The sequence below is a fragment of the Pterocles gutturalis genome, unplaced genomic scaffold (genome assembly GCF_000699245.1).
Source record: "Pterocles gutturalis isolate BGI_N339 unplaced genomic scaffold, ASM69924v1 scaffold13251, whole genome shotgun sequence".
Classification (NCBI taxonomy): domain Eukaryota; kingdom Metazoa; phylum Chordata; class Aves; order Pterocliformes; family Pteroclidae; genus Pterocles; species Pterocles gutturalis.
Genome location: NW_010100523.1, coordinates 67191 through 91485, shown reverse-complemented (window position 1 = coordinate 91485; position 24295 = coordinate 67191). Strand labels below are relative to the sequence as shown.

The following is a 24295-nucleotide window of genomic DNA, read 5'->3' as shown; positions in this document are numbered from 1 at the left end:
AGCTGGCAGGTGCTCGGGCAGAGACACGTCTGTCCTGGCCTTGGGGTGTGGCGTGGGCCAGCCCTCGGCAGCTCGGGTGGTAGTGAGCTGGGCGCAGGGGAGTGGGCAGGAAGGAAGCTTCAGGGATCCTGCTGGTCTCTGTCCCCCTTCCCTCTTTTGCCTCCGGGGCAGGAACCAGGTACCACCAAGCAGAGGATCTGCTCTGGTTTCTGACAGATGTGCGCCCTGCCACCAAGCTTTTGTGGAATTGGCTCCAAAGGAAATGGATTTTGGCCAGGGCCAGCGTGGATCTTGCCTTGCATGGCTCATGCAAGCGATTTTTCTGAGAGTACTAAGATGGTAGTTTCTGCCAAACTGATGTTTTTAATGGATGTTTTCCAGGGTTAAATAAAGCCCCAGCTCCATCATAATGTTTTTTCCATGCTTGTTACACGTTATTAGCTTTTTGGAGAGCAAAGAAATTTTTCTTGTCTAGTTACTTGTTCATTTTCTTTTTTAATTTAATAATCACGCTGTTTTACTTGTGCTCGATTTAAATCCTGCTCTGCATGGGATGTTTTCTCAAAAGTGTTTGATAATAAGAATGTGTTGTTTACATTTAGGAGGAGGGAAAAAAAGGAGGAAATATGCTGTTTCACACATCGTAGGACAGCTCTTAAGCCACTTGATTCGTCATAAAACAGATTTTTGCTACGTGTTTGTTCAAAAGGTGAATCAGTTGCTTGAGGGATTTTCATGAGAGGAGGATGATACTTAGAAAAATAACAGTTTGAGAAGTCACAGTGGACTTCAGAAGTCTTGTGTCACTTGGTAATGAAATTATTGAGTGCAGAGTGTTTTAGATGGATACATACAGTTACAGTTTCTTCAGTTGTTATATAACATTCCTTGAAATGTTTCTTGAACATGTTATTTTTTTAATTTCCTTTAGAACATAATAGAGAAAAAGCAATTACAATGCATCATCTTCTTAGGGATGACCTTGGGCATGACTAGAGCCAGCAGTGTTGTTTCATACTGCTTTAGTGGTAGAGTCAGGAATCTGCAAGAAATTAAGTGGACAGATTGTAAAAACTGATGGAGTTTCTGAGGAAATCTTTTCAATATAAATAGTTGAAAAACAGAAAAATTGTGTTAATTGTGGTGTGTATTAGCACTGGTAAGCAGGTAAGCATTACACAGCCGCTTGCTCACTTTCCTGCCACCGCCAGAGAGATGGGGAAGAGGAAAGTAAGAGTAAAAGCAACAAAACTTATGGGTTAAGATAAAAATTGTTTAAGAAATTAAGGAAAAGTGGAAAAAGATAGAAAACAAAACAGGTGATGTAAAGGCAATCACTCCTCCCACAGGTAGACCTATGCCCAGCCAGTTCCTGAGCAAAAGATGACTAACCTCCCTAAACCCCCTCCTCTTGCATTTTATTGCTGAGCATGATGCTTTATAGCATGGAATATCTCTGGTTAGTTCGGATCATCCGTCTGGTTGTGCCCCCTCCCAACCTTTGACACACACCAGTCTATTCACCAGGAGGGGACAGAGGGAGAAACAAAAGGCCTTGATGCTGTGCAAGCTCTGCTCAGCAACAGCTAAAACATTATTATGTTATCAGCATTGTTTTGGTCACAAATCTAAAACAGCACCATACAAGCTACTGTGAAGAACATTAACTCCATCCCAGCCAGACCCAATACACAAATGTGTTTGTTACCATTTCTTCTTCCCTCTACTTTTACTTCTGATGCTAACACAGGTATTGCACAAATAATAGCCAAATTAGTGTCCAGAGTAGAAAGTGTAGGTACAAAACTATGTATTATACAATTCACTCAATTTTTGGACTCTTGAAGCACACATGACAGTACATGGCTGTGTCTTCTGCTGGCTATGCATCATTCCCTGTGTTTCAGCTTAGGTGAAAAATTAGGTTCAGGTTACTTCTGCAGCTCTAGTTCCTGCAGAGAAAGTGTGATGTTAACAAATGTCATGTGCCTGTCAACAGGAAGTGTGCACTGGACAGGAAAGATCTGAAGAGGCACCAGTGAAACAATAACTTCAAGCTGCGATGTCAGCAATGGATAGATTTCTGAATACACTGTCTTTCATTTATGGTGGTTTTGTCATTGGGCTTGAGCTTCAGAGTCCTAACTTTGAATGCAGCTCTTCTGGGGAGAGTAGTAATTCATATCCTGGGTTAGTGAACAAGGAAGGATCACCGAGAATCTTTCTACAGGCACCTTTACTCTGCTTTCTGTAGTGATGGAAAGCTATTAACACAGGGCTAAAGGGGACTCCTCAGTCATCACACCTCATCTTAACAGCTTTATGTAATTGCTTTCATAAACTTCACCGTAAAACTAGTTCAGTTGTTCCTTTCATTTTTAAGCTCCTCTAGAATACAGGCAGTCTAAGGATGAAAAGGTAGTTTCTGGTAAAGTTTGTTCATGATCACTTCGTGCCCATTTGCTATTGTGCTACTGCCCTTAAAATCAGAATTATTTTTTCTCCTTTGTGGTAAGCCCTGTGACACATTTGTTTGAAGCAAGTCTATTTTATTTTCATCAGGTTTTTGCTAGGTTAGACAAGTTATGCTTTTGTCTTACTTCAGTTTGTAAGATGGGCAATCTGTTCCTCCATCCTGATAACGTCTTTTGCAGTTGTTCTTTGAATCTGTCTTTGACAGTGATCAGAACTCTTGAATTATATTGTACATGAAAGCTCACTAGTGCCTCAGTGCATGACATCAGTACTTTTCTGTTTTTACTGAAGAGTCTGCTTAAACTTTTTCCATTTTTTATGGCCACGTCATTTTGGGATTAACTAACAATCCACAAGGAAAAATTTTCTATCTCTTGCTTTTGGTTTTCAACTGAAGAGCTCTGAATTTAAACACAAATAGTTATTATAGTCCCTATACTACTGTTGCAGTTCCAAAGCTATTCTTTCAGAACTTGAATAAGAATCTTGTTCCAACCTGATAGTAGGTTATATCAAAAAAGGAAATGTAACCACTTTGCAAGTTTTATACAAATCCTTCATTTTTCAGCTAAACTTATAATTTCTTGTTTTGTATAATTACCAATGTCCATGTAGATTACATTTACATTTGTTGCATGATCTATTTTTTTTTTAATTAGCACATTTTCTATTTAAAAACAGTGGGAAAAGCATTTTTCATATATGTCTGATGAGGAGAAGTATTTCTGAGATGGGGAAAACAAACCACTAAATAGTTGAGACAAACAGAATTTAAATAATGACTGCTTGCTGAACTAGATGCTGACTTAAAAATCTTCAGACGACTGACTGACCAGTGTGTTTATCTTGAGATTTAAAAGAGAAAAAAAAATCCTCAAACATCATACTCTCTGCTGAGCTGGAGAAAATAATTATTTGCCTGTCAATCTATTAAGCTGCTAAATTCCTTTTCCAGGCTTCAGTTATCAAATTTTGTTTTCAATTATATGTGGAAATGTCTGCATGTGGTTAATATTAAAGGGATTGCCGTACCCTAGACCTCATCAGATAACCAATCTAATTTCTGGGACAAGTTTCTTAATCTTCTTGTTTCCATCTCTATGTTCTTTTCCGCAGAAGCGTGTGAGAAATAGTGAATGTGAGAATGAGGGGCTAGGTTCTTCCCGTTCAGCACTTGTAACCAATCATAAGCTCAAATCTGTAGTTCTTAGCAAGGCTTCCCATGTAGTGGTCTGGTCTGGTATATTTCACTGTGAAAATGAAATAAAGTAGACAGAACCACAGTGGTTCAATCCCAGTTCTTTTATCGGAATTTGATCATGGGGATCACTTCTCTCCCAAGCAGTCACTCCCGTGGGTACTGGCATAAAAGGGCTAGTTTGAGCTATTGAGAAACTGAAGCTGTTTTTCTATTGGTGGTGTTTTGTTTGGTTGTTTTGTAGAGTGTAGGAATACTACTTTCCACATGAAGCAAAAGTGCTTTGATAAAGTTTTGTTGGCCTGTGATATTGACCAATGTTACCTCTGGACATCAGAAAAGATAAGTAAAATCTGTAAATAAAAATAATCCAAGAAAACTCTTAAACCTTTATATTTCACATATAAATGTCACATTTGTTTACTGTTATTGTTGGAAGGCTGTATGTTGTATCTGACTTTAGCATTTCTTTCAGCTTTCAGACAGAGGACACACAGAAAGAGAAGAGCAGAAAGAAGATAAAAATAGCACCGAATGCGGCGAACTAGGAATCATGGATCTGAAATTCACGTCATCGAGAAAATACATTTCCATCAGTGTACCTTCCAAATCTCAAACTATGTCTCCTCATATCAAATCAGTAGATGATGTTATAGTTCTTGGCATGAATCTCAGCAAATTTAACAAACCTACCCAATTTTTCGTCTGTGTTTCTGGAGTTTTTATGTTTTATCTAATCTATGGATATTTACAGGTAAATGCTATGAGCTTACATCTTGGACCAATTCCTTCTACCCTTTTTCTTATCAGTAGCGTAAAAATGTAGTAAGTATTTTCATATGTATAGACATTTTAAATAGATATTGATTGCAAAGTCAAGCTTCCAGAATTCAGGAGCAGTAAGTGATTGTATTTAAAATGCTGTTTCCTAGTCTTCTGAAAAGGAACAAATTGTAGAACCGTACAGACAGACATGTAAGTCTTCATTGGTGTTGAAACCTTTGGATCTCCTTCGATGCCATGAGTGCTGTGCAGTAATAGTAGCATATTGTCTCTCTGCTCTCCCTTCAGGACAGAGCAGAAACACATACTATGGTTGGTTGTTAAGCAGAAGCATAAAGTTTATGCCATTTTTGTTAAATATTTATTTTCCTACTAACCTTTTCTCTTTCATCTTGAGAGCTACATGTCTGTTCTTTTTTTATTTTTTTTTGTTAAGCTCAGTGAGTCTTCTCAATAAAGCAATGATTTAAAAAGTTGATGATTAAAAATCACCATGTTTCCAATGCAGTTTTCAAAAAATGCTGAGAATTTTTTTAAAGTTACTTCCAAAGAGTTACACAAAGTTGTTGATAATTGAAAGCAGAATCTCAAAAACTAAAATATTAGGTAGCCTTTTGTTTCTATAACCTAATTCTTTATGCAGCGCATGCATTTTTCCATAACAAATTTTTCTGGTTTTTAATGTTCATACAGCCTGAAAATTTATAAGTTTACAAGTGCTATTTACTGTAGATACTCAAAATATTAGGTGCACATTACCAGTAAATATATCTGTTAGAGAAAGTTTGTATTTAATTTATTGTGAGCTATTTATAAATTCTCACTAAAAACACTCTACTGAAGTAAATGAACTGAAAACCAACTGAAAAGCAGATGGGAAACCATCTATATTTTGAGATAAATATTAATGGATTCAATGTATTCTCCTGACTAAGAGATCCATTAATTTCAGTGAATTTACACCAGAAGTAAATTTTCTCATTGTATTTTGGACAACCTAAATTGTCTTTTTCAATACTTTGCAAGTTATGTATGGCAGGTAAATTCTAGTTAATAACCAACAGCTACAGAGACTAGATTTGCATGTACATGAAGAAAAAAAAAAATCTGTTGATTTTGTTTTGATTTAATATTTTGGTGTACATATGTGACCTTGGTGGGTTTTTGTTTTTATAGGAATTGATATTTTCAGTGGAAGGTTTTAAACCTTTTGGTTGGTACCTCACTTTAGTGCAGTTTGGATTTTACTCCATTTTTGGACTAATAGAATTGCAGTTGATTCAGGACAAAAGGAGAAGGTAGGTGTTTTTCCAAGCATTTTACCTACTGTCCATCAAATTAGAAGCATTTTAGATGTTTATGGTAAATTTAACTTCTCTTGTTTGAATATGAATACTGTGAGTCATTGTCAGTAGTTCTGTAGTTAAATAAATGGATGATGTTAAAAAATGTTTTATAAGCACCCGCTTAAATTTCAGACATGTAAGTAGTCTTGTTGACTCTACTGTCACTTTGTCCCACTTACAGAGCATATTCTGTCCTTAAGGTAGCTGATACAGACTGACTCATGTATGTGTTGCTTGGGATTATCACGTCTAGAATGTACTTCACAGCACTTGAAGCCATCTGTCACTGAATACCTTTTCCTCAAACCTTGGCATCCCCTCACCAAGAGGTTCCTCTAGCATGCTGTGCATCTTGGAGAACATCAGAGGTCTGTTCTCTGCTTGCCATGTGGCTCTGTAGGTTTGCTTGAAAGGACATGCTTAGGTTTTGCATTCTTCATTTAAGTTAGCACTCGTAACACCCTGCCACAAAATTATCCTTTTTTCACTGCAGTTGACCAAGGAGATCCTTGCTGTCTTGAGTTCCGTGGACATGGGATATTTTGATCTGACGCAGTGTGGCCATTCTGTGGCTTCCTGCCCAACTGCAGCTTCTGCAAACTGTATATTAAAGCTCTTTGGAAGCTTGGATAGAGGCTATTGTGGTGTACATGAATTTTAAAATTGCTTTAAAGCATTATATCCTAGCTCAGCATAACTAGTTTTCCTTACTTGTAGTCAACCTTGGCTGATTTTGCATATACTTATTTTAGGTAATAGAATTATTTTTTAGACAAACAATGTAACTTTGATAAATTATTTTTTATTTTAAACACTGACAGCTTATGTTTCAAGTTATCTGACTTTTCGAGATGCATCAGATAATATTATGTAGCTACCTTTTGGATGTTCTGTAACTAGTATTTAGGTTTTGATTATCAAATAGTTGCTAATGCTTACAGAGAATGACCCTGTAAGTTATGTTGGAAATGTAGATCTTTAATATATTTTACATTTTATTTTCTGTAACCTAGACATCTTCTTGTAGACGTTAAAAAAAAAAAATCTATTTCCTAATTTTTATGCTGAATTCTCTGTTTCTTAAATTCTAATTTTTTCTTGCATGCCTCAGAGTATGCCTGCATCACCTAATGAGTTATGGATAAGGCAAGGTTACAGCAAGATATCTCCTTGTGCTGCTTAATGTGGCTCTGAGTATGCAGAAAAAATAGCTAAACATATGCACAACAAGAACTGTTAAAAATCACTTCACAAAGTGAGCACAGAAATTGCTAAAAATTACTGTTGGATCATCTGCTGTCAGGTGATAATTTAATCAAATTGCACACAATACATCGGAAAATGTTCAGTGAGCCTCAGTTTATGATACTTTATCACTTCTGTCTTAGTTCTGTTGAGTTTTATAAAACAATGGTACTTCAACTTTCTCCATTCTGAAAATGTCAATGCTCATGTGAAAACCTCACCAAGAAAATTGACAAGAGTGACCGTGGCAGGACTAGGATTCAGGCTGGTATACCAGCCGTCTGTGTTTCCTTTGACAAATAACCTGAAGCCTTTGTCTGGATTCTTCTGTAAATACTCTGCCTTCTCAGAAGGAGATTAAAGAATTACTGCTTGAATGCTTCATGAGCCAGGAAGTTCTTATTGTCTTGTATTTGAATGCTGTTTATTAGCAGTAATTGAAAGAAATGACATTTCAAATCAGTCATTTATGTGCGTTTTTAAATTTCTATTATGGAATGAAATTCAGTGAAAAAGATGGTCAAGTTGTATTACAAACATATTCCTTTATCTAAATTTTCCAAGCTAAATCTCCTCTAGATGAGTCTGTAATACCAAGATTCGTATGTTTATATTTTGTAGAATTCCTGGCAAAACCTACATGATAATAGCATTTTTAACAGTGGGAACAATGGGTTTGTCAAATACTTCTTTAGGATATCTGAATTACCCTACTCAAGTCATCTTCAAGTGCTGTAAGCTGATTCCAGTTATGATAGGCGGGGTTTTTATACAAGGTAAGTGTTAGTCTTGCTATTAGATTATTTTTTTGTTGTTTCTTTGGGAGACAGTCAGGTATGGAATCCTTTGTTAAATGACACTGAGGTCCTTGGGTGGAGAGAGACAGGTAGCATTTTTCTTCTAGGAGGAAAAACTTGAATTTCTGAAGCATCTTCTCAGAAAATGTACAAATACAATTAGATGAACAGAAAATGTGGGAAAAAATTAGTTGTACGGGTTGCTTGCAAAACTTCATTTTTATGCAAGCTTTCTTAATTTTTAATTAATGTAACTTTGATTGCTTCAAAAAATGAAACATTTTCAATACTGAAATGGAAAACTTGAAATGGAAAAAAAAATCCAGCCATGATTTGTGAAGAAATTCCCTACTCTTCTTTTTGGAAAATCTTGATTCCTAAATTCCTAATTGAAATTCCTAAATTTTGATGAAACGTTTAATCAGAAACATACCTGACTTTACATGTCTTTGGCTAGTCCTAAAGTCATAGTTCATATTCCAAGAACAGAAAAAGGGATCTGGAGAACAACAGATAAAGACTATAGTTATGTGAATAAACATACTTCAGTATTTCTGGATTTAGAAGACTTAAGTATATTATAAAAGTTTCTGCTGTCCAATACACAAGGATTCATTAAGTCGGTAAAGCTCTGCATGGGCAAGTGTTATGGAACAGAATCTAGAATTATATGTTTCTGTTTCAGCAGTGAATTCTGGCCTTCTAGTTGCAATAGAAAGCTGAACTTCCAGAGGAGATTACAGGTTTACATATGCACATGTGCACACAGTATTTACCTTTTGTTAGGAGTCATTTTGCATCATTTTAATGCAGAGAGACTGGTATTCACTTAAAGCATTGTGAAACTCTATATTGTGTTATAGTAGTATTGTATTCTCGGAAGCTGTGATTTTTTTTTTAATTACTTTAAAAAATTTTCAGTTCAAAAAAGTTCCCTTGGAAGCTTCTGTTGAAAGTACAGACTCTGGGAAAGGCAAATGTTATTTCAAACAAGTTACACTAAATCCTGCCTTTTTATTTGCCTACTCACTTTCTTTCTCCACCCCCTCTACATCCCATCTGTCCCAAAATGAAAGACAGTGTAGGGTTCTAAAAGTACCCAAGTCATCTTTTAGTGTTTGGGAATGACTTCTCTCTCATCAGTAAAGGCAGCCAAAATGTCTTGCATGCGGGAAAAATCTTACAAAACCATCTAAGTTGTCCTGAAGTTGCCCAAGATAGTGCTTTGATGGGGATGATGTGCTTTGTGTCATTAGGAGCAAAACTAAAGCTGACTGCAAGAATCAGGTGTTATCTGCTAAGTTCCTCCCCTATATTAGGAACTGCTGTTGTAGAAGAAACTTAACTCAACTCATGAAAGGCCAGAGCATTAACTCTTCTGCTTAGGTAAAGGAATGACATTGTAACAGATTTTTCCCTTGCTTTCTAGTCTGCTAAGTGGGACTAACATGAAATTCTGAGAGTGTTAACAGGCCATTCATGTTGTTTGTATTGCTTTTGTAGGAAAACGTTATAATATTGCAGATGTGTCTGCTGCTCTATGTATGAGTCTTGGATTAATATGGTTTACTTTAGCTGACAGCACAGTTGCACCAAACTTCAACTTGACAGGTAAAGATATATTTTAGATTTTAACAAAACGCTTGTTTTTTCCTACGATAAACATTCCATTTAAATTCTGGTAGTTCTTGGTGCAGTGTCTTCAGGTATCGTACGGAAAATGTAGGTTTCATTCTACCTTTGCACTAGCAGAACTGTATCTGTGTCAGGAGAGGCCTTTATTCTGAGTGTTAGTTTTTAGGTTCTTAAAATTTCTGGAAATTCCACCCTTTAGGTTGAAATGTTTCATGCTTGTTCTCAAGAAATACTTACTTCCCAGTAGATATGTTAAAAAAAATACGATAAAATTAATTTTGACCATTTTAAAACTTCAAAAGGTTTATTGTCTTTTCTAGTTAAACCTCAAATCTTTTTCTACCATTTACTTTATATTAGTTGATGGTCTCACTCAGATTTGATGCAGTTCTTAGTTGGAGTGCCCACATTCTAACTTCTCTATACTGTGTAAAATCAGAAGCAAAGAGAAGATTTTAACCTGCTTGGGTTTAAAAACTTAGTTGAATTTCTTTCTCAAATGACAGGGGAGCATTGGCTAGTCATAGAATCCATGTTATTTGCTTGGCTAGTGTTTGGATTAATACTGAACCTTGAAAACTTTTGAATATTCAACTTCTAGTGTATTCTTCTTTTGAAATTCTGAGATGAGTTACAACAACTATTATGACAGATGTTCAGAACCTTTATTTCTTAATAGTGGAGGCACTGATTTAGAAGTTTTGTTCCTAAAAATAATGTAAAAATTCTTGGTTTTAAGGAAGAGACTTTTTGTCATCACAAAATATTATTTTGTCTAGTGTTAGTAATGATCAGTTTGTGATGTTTTCTAAACTGTATAGATCTTTTGCCTTGCTCATAAATTAATTCTCATACCCTTTAATATAATTTTAGTGCTACTAGTTGTGGAAGAATTTATAAAAATCAGTGAATTATATAACCTGCTGTGCATTTAGTGGGTTTGTTTGGTGTAACTGGGTGGCTACTTGAAAGAAAATATATTTTGAGTACAGTATGACACTGGTATTAATGTAATTATGTTCTAGTGTTTCTGGTGTATAGATATGTGTTACAGTTACAGCTATCTTTGACTGTAGCCTCTAAGTGCATTCACATGTTTATAGATTCTTTTTGTAAAATTTGAATTGTTTTAAATATGTGCTATGACTTAATTTTGAAAAAATTTGTAAAGTTGATTCTTCAACTGAATGGGAAAGAAGGAAGTGCAGCAAATGTAACAAAGCCCTGATGCCCTGAAAGATCTGCAAAACACAAGATAAAAAACTTTAAACATCTTCAGAGAATAAACAAGCTTGTCTTTCATTATTCATTTATTTTGAACACTACAGACAAGTCTGGATATATTGAAGCTTAGAGCATTTGGAGAAAGTTAGTTCTGTGAAAATAGAATATAGAATTCAAAAGTGTGGGTCTTCCCTTAGGAAGGTGATTTGAAATTCTCCTGATCACCTTCTGAGAAGGTTCTTTCTGTATTTCTCTATTCCCTCTTGCCTGTTTGATTTTATTCCCATATCACTTAATTTAACCAGAAGAAACTTTTCATAATGGGAAAGGTGGAGTTTTTCCTTCTTTTGGACGAATTATGGATATAGATGCTCCCGTCCTGCAAGAAATGTACTGAGTTTTGGTCTTGCAGAAATATGTAGCTGCTAAAGTGTAAAACCAATGATAAGAATTATTAAAAATTTTTCTTACTCTACAAAATGGCATGTTGTTTTTAATAATTACATGTCTCTTGATGTAAATCACAGAATAAGAACTGAAAGGGGAGAGGCAGAATTTAATGTTGAATCTTCATAGAGTATTTTCAAAGAAATAACAAAGTATTTAAGGATATTAAAACTCTGAAAAACATAAACAGCAAATAAAATGTTAAACTTCAGAATTACTGTTTTCTAAAGTTGCAGTTTCATATTGCTGCCTACTTACTGCCCTATAAATTCCTGAGTTTGTTCCAGTGATTTATGCACATTTATCTAGATCTGTTTCCATGCAAACTAGTGTGATTCTATGACTATTTCACAGAACTTCTACTAACTTGTTAAGAACAAAGCTGTTTACATTTCACAGTTCTCAGAGAGCAAGACTATGCTATGAAGTTAAACAAAACACATAATCTTTGTTGTCTGATGCAAATACTAAAGTAGAGCATGAGAAGATATGAAATATTATGTGGATGAACAATTTTACAAGTCCTTTCTCCCCCCCCCCCCGCTATTGAAATCTAATCTCAGTATAATCTCAGTATTGCTGGGCCAAGAAAGGCATCTACACAGATTTTGTTTACACATGAAAGAGGTCAGCCAAGAAAACAGAAACTCTCTTCTGCCAGAACAGGTACATACTTGTAACAAAGGAAGAAGCATACTTTTCAAGATGGAAGTGGTACTTGGAGCTCAAATCATCTCCAACCGTTATCGATTGGAGGGGTAGTGGTAGATATCCTAAATAGCTGTGAATAATAGGCACAGGACTTCCAAAAGAGAAACCAGAAGAGAAGGATGTGCAGAAGGAGACAGTGGTGCAACATTGGTGCTATGGAAACTTCCATTCTTCTGGCATTACAGGTGTAAGTGGAAATTAACTATTTTCAGTGAAGGCGCAGTAAAAATATAAATTGCATGAAAATTCCTCCACCCTAGGCTGTTTGTAGAGATGCAGTTTAGTCTTTTGCAGACTGAGGTGTTTTGTCCTTAGCTTTGTTGTTGTTAAGATGATATTACTTGGTTAGCTACCCCTACTGCATCTTCTAATCTTTTGTATGGCAGGCTTCTAAAATGTGGAGTGTTATGGAGGTCTTAATGGGCAGGTAAACTCCAAGCAACTCACTAGTCTAATAGATTTACATGGTGGGGGTTGCAACCGTGAGAGTTTACTGTTGAGGAACTTACATAAATATCCAGTAGCTTATAAATGTATAAGCAGTGTTAATATTTTAATGATTTCAAGTATCACATTAATAGTGTAAAATACAGTGTAGTGTAGTGTTTCAATCAAGTCTGGTGGTGCAAGACCTCCAGGTTTAATTTCTTTCAGAACTAATGTAGGACCAGTTCTTCCAATCGTTTTTACTCATGCTTTACATAATATATAACATTACTGGTCTTATTCATGATTTTGCTGCTGCTGCTCAGCAAGTGCAGTGCTGTCACAATGAGTGGAACGATTCTTCTCGCCATAATCCAAGTTGTGTATGTATGTAATATTAATGTGTGTCTTGTCCCTGCGTTTCTCCTTTCCAATGCACACTTGCACTTCAGCTGCCTGGTAACCTTTTCATCTCAATCCAGTACTGAACCCACGTGTTCATCCTGGGCCATTAAGCACTACTGGAATGAGCATGATGGAGAACACAGGTGAAGGCATACTCAGTCACTTTACAGAAGTGATCTCCAGCAAGGCTGTTGCTGGGCCGGAGATGTTGTTATACTTTTGAACCAGAGCTGAATCCATGTAGTTAACACCTCTATGCTGTGGTCTTTAGTATAACCAATATTATTCAGGTTATCGTGTCATTTCCGTTGACTCGTACCTTTTCCAACGCCTGATAGCTTCAAATAATGAAGAGTCTTTTTCTGTTGCTTTAGTTGCATAAATCTAGCCTGGGAAGGGAAAAAGTTCCCAAACTAACCGCTGGTTTGGAAGTTCCCATATATCCAGAAGTTTGCCAAGTAACTTCATTGATCTTAAAAAAAGTTAAATCTTTCAATTTTTAAAATCCTAGCAGCTGGGATTTTTTTTTTCTCTGCCAGGAGGTTATACTCCACTTGGTCCATCAGAATGCCTTTTTTGAGACCTGATAATAAGAACATAATATTAAGAAAATGTAACACTGCTTGTTTCCAGTCTTCCACTCCTCTTTCTTCCCTAACACTTACGATGTTTTAAGGAAGCAAGACTAGAGCAGACAGTAAACATGATTTTGATGACTGATACCTTCTCTAATGTTGTGTACTTAGGAAAGTGGTGTTTCAACGTGTGTGCATCATTAATTTCTAGCTCTTGCAACATTAAATACAGCAGTTGCTACAGTCATGATAGAATCAAAGTTTGTAGGTTGGGAAATGAATTGTGACTGGCATGGATAAAGAGTTATTACTTTTTGTTATTGGAAAGCTGATTACATTATTGACTGAGTAGTGACCTTGTTGTGAACAAATACAGTAACCTAAAACCATGGGTTTTGTACCTGAACTATAGCTTTTTAAAATTAGTATTTAAACAATGAAATATTTCCACCGTGAATGCTCTTGCATTTGTTTTATCCTTACATCTAACTTTTCTATTTTTCTTTGCCAGGAAAAATAATCTAGCATTAACTACTCAAAAGAGTATATTCTCTGGTTGCTTATCTTCATTAGAAGTACCTAAATAAATGCAATTGACGTTCTTTCACTCTTGTTACTACAAGAACAACAGCTGTCTTCTTTATAGCAATGTCCAGATGTTCCTGTCAAGCTTAGACACACACAGTGCTTGGGACTTAACTGGTGGAGGGAGTGGGGGTGACCACTGCTTTATACTAGCATAAAGAAATAGTTTTGCTGACATTTAGAATATCATATAGAGGGGGATTATTATTATTTTTCTATTCCTGAGATTATTTTTTTTTCAGGGTAAGTACAGAGCGGCTTTCATCACTACTCTGCTTTGCTGATAAATATTCTGAACAGGTTTTTGTTTGTTTGTTTTCTTATATTAGGTGTGGTCCTAATATCCCTTGCCCTCTGCGCAGATGCAGTTATAGGAAATGTACAGGAAAAAGCTATGAAGTTGCACAATGGTTCTAATTCAGAAATGGTAAATACCAGATTTGCAATTTTAAAATAACATCTTCTGTTGTAGACAAGGCATACAATGACAAAACATGAAACTTAATCTGCTTTTCTCTTGCATATGTAATCTTGGTGTACTTACTATTCTTGGGGTTTTCTGTTTGTTTCGGAGCTTTTTGTGGTTTTTTGTTTGGTTTTTAACCTTTCAGGGGGGCAGCTGTGTGCAACTTCAAATGTATATTGCAGCTACAGAAATGCTTAGTTCTAGCAACAATTTTTTTGACTCCCCTGCAGGCCTGAAATCAACAGTGTTTTCTTTATGATCATGCACTTAATGTCTGAAAAATAGGTACTGTTCTTCTAGTATAGATAAGTGTGTGTTACATGGAACACATTGCTTTTCTTACTTTGCTAGACTTCTGATTCTAGGGTGCGCTAGCTTTTGAGGCAGCCTTTTGTGAAGGTTTTGAAATCAGTAGAACTCTGACTTTTGGAGTGGGTGAATATGTGTGTTCCTGATTCAGTGAAACACAGGATTGCTCAGTATGTTTTTTTATATACTTAGTTGGAACGTGGGTTGTCTGTTTGTATGGTCTGACTTTTTTTTCTTTTTAGACAAACCTTATGTTTGGATTTGGCATCTTTTTCTCTAAAATTGAGTAAATACAAGAAAATCTTTTATTACAACACTTTATTTGAATATGCCACAAGTAAAAAATTATTGAAATCAATTTGCATATTTGGCATGTATTTAACTGGAAAATGTAGGTTCTCGTTTGAGAGACTACCTTCATAAATGGAGAACAAATTAGTTAGAAGGAAGCTTCATTTATGGGTGAAAGTGATCTAGATTGACTCAAGAAGTTTGAGCTGCAGGTTTCAGGAAAGTGGAAGAATATACCTGAAGATTGTCACTGTTTTCTTGGTTTTTATTTTTGTATTTTTTCTTAGTATTCACTGTTAACTTCTGCCAGAGGCAGCTAGATGGACCTCACCTGGCCCAGCACAGCCTCCTATAGCTGTAATCTCTGAAATCCAAAACAAAGTACAGTCTGTAACTGTTTCCTTGCCCACTTTTCATCTTGCCAACAGTCATCTGACAGTTAACTGCCTTACCTACCATGCTTCTGTTGCCTGCAGAACTTTTCTTTTTATTGTGTGTTAGTCTGACAAATGTTGGTCTTTGTGTTGTATACTCATACTACTTGTAGCGAATCAGTGCAGTGATTAAGGATATAAAGGGTTTGTTTGTTTGTGGCCTAGAGATTACACTACAGGATTTTGTTTGGAGAATTCTGTGCAAAAGTACAAGCAGAATTTGAGAAATCATTTTTCTAGACTTGAGAATGTGGGTGAAAATTTAAGAGGTCTTCTGAATCAGAGATCATGTTTAATGGACAGTGATCTGGAAATAAAATTGAGTAGTAAAGGAACCTGTCATCCACAGAATCTCTGTTTTGTTGCTGAATTTGGAACTTGCCCTGGATTAAGCAGTTATGAAATGCAGCTGAAATAGTAACCACTGCTCTGGAAAGTTGTAGCTGATTTTGCCTTATGTTTTATTCTAAGAACATATCACACTGCCCAACAAGGAAAGCTGATTTTGCCTTATGTTTTATTCTAAGGAAGGAACATATCACACTGCCCAACAAGGAGCTAGCAATGTGGTGCTCATTCCTGGTTGTGAATAGGGAGGTCTTTGGGTAGTTTGGGAGAAAAGCTGAATACAGAGGCGAATGAAGAACTAGAGACTAATTTTTGTGTGTATAAACACTGTAAAATAAGAGCTCAGATAAGGTCATTGTTTTTTAAGAGGTTGAAAGCAGTTCTACTCTTGAAATGTATATTCATCCTCCTTTATTGTAGAGCAACAATAGGTGTTCTGTTGTCTCATGGCATTAATTGTTCATAGATTTATTTTTTCAAATAATTGTTGTTGTATAACAACAAAACAATGAAATGTGTGTCAAAAGAAGTAGACGGATTTATTTTTTCAAATAATTGTTGTTGTAGTTGTATAACAACAAAACGATGAAATGTGTGTCAAAAGAAGTAGACATCTAATTGACACCAACTTTTGAAAGTATAGTAAGTCATCCCTGTTCTAGCTAGTCATGTGTGAATAGTTCTGTTCACTGTCTCCCTTTCCACAAGAAAAGGCCCCTAAATGTTGCCCAGTTAGCTGAATGCCTCCCACTGCATGGGAGGGTGTGTGGAGGGACGCTTCTCGCTTCTGTTGTTGCCTTACATGGGAAAAGATAGGATGAAGATTCTGTTGTCACTTTTGGATGAAGCTGTGAGTTAAATATGGGTACAGACAAAATGAAGAGCTTACCTGTTTGCTGAGTATAGTCTTTTCTGAGTACTGAACTAGGCCAGAGCTGGTCATACATGAAAATCTTGTATCCTATAACCATAATGCAGGTGCGCCATGTACGTGAACTGAAGTGACACAGATGAAACTTATGTGACACTTCTTCTGGCAGTTCATGGTGATTACGTGCTACACCTTGCACATTTAAGGTAATATGGATCTTTGCTGTGCAGGTTAAGTAGCAGAAAACAAAATATTTTTAACATATTATTAAAACTATTTAATTAAATAGTTGTGTGAAGTTTTATTTAGGCTTTGAAATCCTGAATTTGAAGGATTTACCACAGTCAGCATTGACGTCAGGATATTATTAACTGACTACCTTACAAAACTTTTTATGTAGTTGTGGGTAGGAAGAATGTCTCTAACACTTATTCAGTTTTCATTGTACATCAGCTGTGATACAAATACTAGGAAAAATATCTTCCCAGAGAATTTGAATATTCTCTTTCCCAGATAAATTGAACATATTAATAAGGCCGAACATTTGAAAGCATTTAATTTTGTCTTTCTGTATAGTATCACCTGGTAATTATTTTTTCTTAAACTATTCTAGGTTTTGTATTCCTATTCAATAGGTTTTGCATATATTTTATTTGGATTAACATGCACTAGTGGATTAAGCCCTGCAGTAGCATTTTGCTCAAAGGTAGGTGTAAAGATTTCCTTTTTTCTGTGAACAACCTCATTGGAAAACATTGCTCTGTATGGCTTAGAAAATGTCAGCACTTCCCTAAAGTTTTATTTTCGTCATGTAAACTGTTTGACTTGTGTAATTCCTACATTAAGCAAATTGTTACAGTCTTTGATGTATAAGATAGGGTAATGTTTAAAAAAAAAAAAAAACACAGGACCAGACTTATGAGCTTATAATTTCATTTTTATTTGTTCATTATTTAAAATTAAATAAGGATCTTTGCATGAATGCATTGTTGAACAGCTTATTATTGCTCAAGCAGTTGATTAAAGTCTATAGTTTTATGTAATTTTGCAATACCTCGGGGTTTGTTTTACATTTTCCTAACAGACTTTTTGTTGTTGTTGCAGCATCCAGTTCAGACTTACGGTTATGCATTCCTTTTCTCCCTGACTGGGTATTTTGGCATATCCTTTGTTCTAGCTTTGATTAAAATCTTTGGTGCCCTTCTGGCTGTAACAGGTATGAACAAATGATATCTTCACTGTTTTTGGTATAAAAACATGAAGTAATCCTATTCTATTATTTAGGACAGAGCTTTTGAGAATTGTTCTCACTCTGGTCAGTAATATGTTGAAAAGATTTGGGCCACTCACTGAGGTGTCTGCTAGCTGCACGTGAATGTGGAACTATATAAATCCTTAAAGGATGTCAAAAATTACTGGAAACCTCTCCATTAATCCACCAAATGCTATCTTGTCTGCTCCTGTGATAGTAAATGCACAAATAAAAAGTTTCTGTGATGTGAAGTTCTCACCTAATAATATAATAATTTCCTAGCAATAAATGGAAGTCAGACCTATCTGTGCTGACATGCTCCAGGTGTGTATCCAGATGGATGAGGAAAGTGGAGGATGGAGGAGGAGGATGGAGGACATGAAGCAAGAGGCAGTCACAACCATTATAGATTTTTAACCTTTATAGATATTCAGACTTGACTCATATACTATATGCAATTGGACATATTCTTCATGTTGGGTAATCAGTCATGTGGAAAAAATCATGTGGAGAGGTTGAAATCCTGCTGGCTGAGACGGGCTCTCTATGAATGCGGAAGCCACTGAGCACAATGAGTCTCAGCACTGTGCTGGGAAGTAACGTCATCTGATTATGCTTGGTCTTCACTAATGCTCTGGCTGATGTGTGCCCTAGAAGCAATTAAAAGAATTTAAAACTAAACATGGTCTATGTGGAAGGGCAACTGCATGGTTTCAGAGAAGGACGTGTGTTCAGAGCTTATTAATACCTTGCCTGCCTGAGATCCTTAATGGAAGAAGCAATATAGAAAATTATTAAAGGAATCACTATTAAGACAGATGTGACGGGAATTGCAGCTTAGAAATTATTTTTATTTGTTATTGTGACTTGGACCTGTATTTGTGAGGCTGTGGCATATTTTAGCATGCAGTGTTAGCTCAGTGTGGCAAAGCGAGCTACAGCCAGATGACATGACTGTATTTCAAGGGAATGCTTTTAATTTGCTTTGGTATGGGTTTGTAAAACAGTCAAGTGACTGAAGTTTTTACATATGGGAATATCCTCAACTGTTGGAATAAGGGGAAATTACCCTGCCGTTACCAGCAGTTAATTGTAATGTTAACTTTTTTATGTATCTAACAACGCTAAAGGAAAAGTGTGACACTTGATCATGTTTCAGCATCTTCCTGTGCACCTGTTTTCAAGCTGTCCCTAAAATTATTACTTTCACTATATGCTATAGAACATCAATTTGTTTGTCTGTAGAAATAGTTGCTTCCAAACTTAAAATGTAAGTTCGGTGTATTTTTCAAGAAATCAGTCATTGCCTAGCTAGCTTCTCCTATCATTTATATAGTTATCTGTCAAAAAAAGTTACACCAGGCTCGTGCCTTCCCTGGGTTACCTTTTCTTGAAACTACAGGTGTCAGTCACAAGGGTCTGGAGGTGGAAGGTGTCGCAAGATGCTATGGAACTAGTTTTCTTTCTCTTCCCTCTAACCCCTAAAAGCTGGTTTCTGCTCTACTTCATTCACAGCAGTGGAGAGGAAAGTATAGACAGTTATTTTCTGACTTGAGGATTTCATGCTCTGCTTTCCTATTAATTACTGGCTTTGCAGCCCTTCTGTTTTGCATTTGTTTTTAACAAAGTTCAGTGTGTCACCTGACTGGAAATTGGCCCACATGAGAGGGTTTATTCGTGTATTAAAAATAGCTCTTTTGAAAAAAATCTTACTGTGCTAAAAAATGTTTTAAAATGCTGTGCAATAGCAAACCCTTCCTAGGTTTTCTTATGCCTGACCTTGACAATCCTAATACTTGAGCCCTTTCCATCTTGCCTGTAGCAATATGAAAATGTTTATTGTGCCTTGGAAGAACACCACATTCATTACTGTCCCTCCCACCCCTATCCACCCTCCCCCTTCTTGGGGGGGGGGGGATTGAGGTGAAAGAGTTTAATGAAAATTGTATTTCTATTAGCAGAATGAGAAATCATCAGACTTAATTGGGAAAAAGAAGAAAAGGCACTTAATTTAGAAGGAAATGGTTACATAAATATTTTAATTAATAACTGATTTGAAAGAACAGAAATAATCGTAATTAGAAAAACTCAAGTAATTTAACCATTTTTAAATTATTAATCTGTAAACTGTTTTCTAATTAAAACTCAATTTTCTTTTTCATTCTCCTTTAATTTTTCATGTAATAGAAAATCATTTTATTTGATGCGCATAAATTTCTTAAAATGTAAAGAAAATTGTTACTAAAAAGTTGAGATTGGGGCAGATAAAGCAATGGTGAAGGCTCCTTCTTCCACTACAAAACATGCTTTTAAGTAAATATTTGTTTGTGGGGGAGGCTGGGGAGAATGAAACTTGCTTTACTAGCCATAACAGTGTGAATATACGTCAGTAGTCATTGCTTTCTTTTATCAGTATGTTACAGTAAGACTAATGTGGATGTAGTTATATAAGTAGGGCTTTCCAATATGGTGCAGCAAAAAGTATTTCATGGTAAGCAAAATATTTTCTGTTAATAAAAAACACAGTCTTCTTTAGGTGCAGATAATTGTACTGGAGTCTTTCTTAAGTGAGAAGCCTACACTATCATATAACACCTTCTCAGGCCCTTAAACTCCATAGCTAAACTTTACGCTTGGCTGCCTTCTTACTTTTTTTTAACCATTTTCTGTAACTTTTACTCATTTATTGATTTTATTTCAGTGATAAACTATATAGATTTCCCAGTACACAGTTTGCTAGCAAAGCTGTGTTCTTGTTCATAGCAGATAGCATTGAAATTGTTCAAATAATTGTTGGAGCTATAGTTAATTTGAGAGTAACCCAAACAGGGTCAGGTCCCATTTTGGCAACAGGATTGTGTTCTCAGCTCTTTTTACTACCTTGATTCTTTCTAGTGATAAGATCACATAAAAGACTTATCTCTTAATGGTTTTGATTAAAACTTTGTAATGTATAGTCATTTAAGTCAGACATCCCTGGTCTCCTGGGTTTCTAATCAAAACTCCATTTCTCTGCACTGTTAGGTGAATTTGCAGTAACTTCAAAAGAATGACAAGATGCTGATCCCATTCCATTTAAAAATAAAGCCTAAACCACCACTGAACTGTAATAACATGAGGCAGAAATTGCAAGAGATTTGGTGTATCCAAACAGTGATACCACTTCTTACTGCTTTAAAAGATTAGTTTATACCATCAGTACTTGCAAGGATTGTTTGTCGCGTTCAGATATTGTGAATTGATTAACGTGGCGTTATTAAATAGCAATTCTTGTTCTGGAAGTTTCTCTTACTGCTTTAAAAGATTAGTTTATACCATCAGTACTTGCAAGGATTGTTTGTCGCGTTCAGATATTGTGAATTGATTAACGTGGCGTTATAAATAGCAATTCTTGTTCTGAAAGTTTCTCTACTGCAGGTACTATGACTGGGGCTGGTACTACTGACACAGCGTACTTGTTTCAAACAGCATATGGTTCTAGCGCTATTTACACTGGACCCGGCATCTGCAGTCTGTGTTTGCACCAAGAATGATCGTTGTTTTAGCCAGACACTTAATTAGATAATGAGGTTATCAACTAATATTGAAGACTGTATTACGTTCTTTTGATGTAACTGAATTCTTAAAGAAGTAAATATTTGTTTTCCTCTGCAGTAACTACAGGAAGAAAAGCAATGACCATTGTGCTTTCTTTTTTGTTCTTTGCAAAGCCATTCACATTCCAGTAAGTATTTACAGTTTTAAATGGGTTTTTATATATTTTATTTAAAAAAATGTTCTTGATCATGGACATGAAACAACAGTAATTAATCATATTCAGGCTTTAATGCTTTTCATTTCGTATCTTCTACAAATGTTGGCAATCTGCTGTACATATGGGCTGGCTTGTTGATGCTAATCATGCTAGAGAAAATAGTTTCCATTTTTCTAAAGGTCTGGAAGACAAGCCGTTCCATGTGTTGGCATTTTGTTGGGGGGGGGGGGGGGGGGGTGTTTTGCCAGTATCACTGTGGATCACTCATTTGCATGTTTGTTTGTTTGTTTTAAAGAAAAACCTTACATGATATCTAGTGCTTATGATACTTTGGGTATTTTCTCTGTGAGGGAAGATTGGCTAAAGGAAGACATTTTTTCTGTTACACTGTTGTTTCCCCTTTTATAAGCTCAGGTTTGAGTTCTTAGCTAGCCCTTTTAAATAACTGCAAGTTTCTATTACCTTGATATATTGGATTGCAAGATTTTTGAGTTCAGGTTTCTTCCCTTTTTTTTAATTTCAAGGAAGAGCTTACATTGAAAACTGCAGCTAAGTTGCTACATTGATCCTAATTACTTCTGGTTTGAAATCAAATAGTATTCTGTTTTATTGCTGGGTATAAATTTATTTGAGATTTGAGAACAAAGCTTACAGCCAAAGACCCAAATGGTACTCTAAAAATCTTGAGGCTTAAAATAGTGGAGAGCTGAAATAAAAATGTACGTACATTGCGAAGTATGGATATAAGGCACTGAGTGAGAACACATTTTGGACCAGTAATAGAGTATAGCTCTCGTATCCACTGGATGGAAAAACATACTAAAGCCCCTCTACTTTATTCATGTGAGAAAGAACAACTACTATTTAGTTATTATTTAACTGTAAATGCCTGTTAATAAACTGTCCAGGCAGCATAGGAGAAAGAAGGGTGCAAGGATAGTAGTGATAAAGATTCAAGAAAATTCTTTCTGAGAGTCCACTATTTTTTTTTTCCTTAAACTCTTCTCTCCTTAATGTAGGCACTTTATTTAATCCACAAATATTGGTATGTAATTGCTACACATAAAGTGCTAATGATAATTTTTTTTCCCCTCCTCTCCCTCCCTTTTAGGTACGTGTGGTCAGGCTTACTGGTTGTCCTTGGTATATTTCTTAATGTTTACAGTAAGAACATGGATAAAATCAAACTGCCTTCACTGCATGGTCTTTGGAAAAAAAATGTGGAAGAAAGAAAAACAAGGACGTTGTCACAAACTGTATAGACAGTGGTTTATGCCTTGTCTAGACTCTGACTTACTGTTATTATTTTATTGGAACAGTCTTCAACTGATTCACTTTCCAAAGGGAACATTATTAAAACCAAAGGAGCTGAAGGCATATTGTCTGCTTGAGGATTGCTAGAAATGCACATTTTTGTGAGCCCTTTCTTCAGAGCACTTGAATTCGTCATAAAAGATGGTGTAGGCCATTATCGGATGGCGTTATCAAGGAATGAAGGACAGCAGCTCCTGGCAAACTGCTGAGAATCACACACACAGAGTCACAGAATGGGCTGCACTCCAAGTGGGACACAGCAGAAGACTAAATTGGGCATTTTAATAATATTGGCCGTGTGGCTGATCTGGCATTAGTGATTCTTTGTCTTTGTTAATTGTCTAGGTGGGGGTAATTTAAATGTAATACTGTATTAAAATTTAATGGAACCTAATCAGCGACTGGTTGACCAAATTGCAATTTTCAGGTAGAAGGTTTAGAATATGGTATGTTGTCACTCTTTTTCATTTTAAATAAAATGTTTGGGGTTTTTTTTAAGTTATTGATTAGTTCATCATGGAACTTGGTATTTATTATAATAATATTTTACCCCATTTTAGTGGGAATCTTAAGGTGTTACTCTTTTTGATTATTGCTTGCAAGTAACGAAAATAAATTTGAGTTTATGCAGTCAGCACCCATGCTTTTACTAGAGGGGAGTGGGGTTTTAGGCCTAAACAAGGTGAGAACACTGAGCGAAAAGACATGATTGAAACAGTGGGGCAGGAAGCTGTAATTTGCTTATTCTGTGATGAACTACAAAATTTTTAGTAGCTTGCAGCCCTCCATATCATAGTGGTATAAAGACATGTGGAAGTTCTCTGAATTAGTATCATCAAATCAAAACTCTTAATTTGCAATATTGGAGTAAAGAATAACATCATCTGCTAATGTGTTTGGAATACGTACTGTGTCAGTCTTTGTGTGGTCTTGTGATGAACTTAAGAGGGTTTTAGGGTACAGATTACAATTTTCTTTAATGAAAGGAGGAGCCAAAGTGCTACCAGTCTGTCTTTTTCATCATTAATTTAGGAAGACTAAGTCCGTTTATCTTTCTTACTTTCATATTCAACTTACATTTGAATTGCTTGCCGTCTCTTTCATTTTATATATTTAACAATAGCACTTTAAAAATAATAATCACCTTGCAGTTCATTGTTCTCATGTGGTCATAGGGGTTTTTTTGTTGTTGTGTCCCTTAGATGCATATTGGTGTGTGTTCTTTCAATTTAGACAAAAATAAATCGCATAATAGAATTGTATAGTCAGGAAGAACATCCAAAGATTTGAAATATATGACAGGATTGCCTTCTGCCAAAAATACTACTTTATGAAAGTATTCAGATTGTGCAAAATGGTTTTCAGACATGTAGGAATAATTGCTGTTCCAAGGAGCTTGTAATC

At 35.8% G+C, this 24295-nt stretch overlaps 1 protein-coding gene across 1 annotated transcript; it reads left to right on the top strand.

Moving 5' to 3' along the window:
- The first annotated feature begins 4153 nt into the window (after nucleotides 1-4153).
- On the top strand, nucleotides 4154-23385 carry SLC35B3 (solute carrier family 35 (adenosine 3'-phospho 5'-phosphosulfate transporter), member B3). The gene is made up of 9 exons (XM_010080167.1): nucleotides 4154-4427; nucleotides 5633-5754; nucleotides 7669-7823; nucleotides 9348-9455; nucleotides 14182-14279; nucleotides 17185-17277; nucleotides 17676-17787; nucleotides 21478-21547; nucleotides 22689-23385. Exons 1-9 carry the CDS (start codon nucleotides 4227-4229, stop codon nucleotides 22837-22839), a joined length of 1110 nt encoding a protein of 369 aa, XP_010078469.1. The 5' UTR covers nucleotides 4154-4226; the 3' UTR covers nucleotides 22840-23385.
- Nucleotides 23386-24295: the final 910 nt, after the last annotated feature.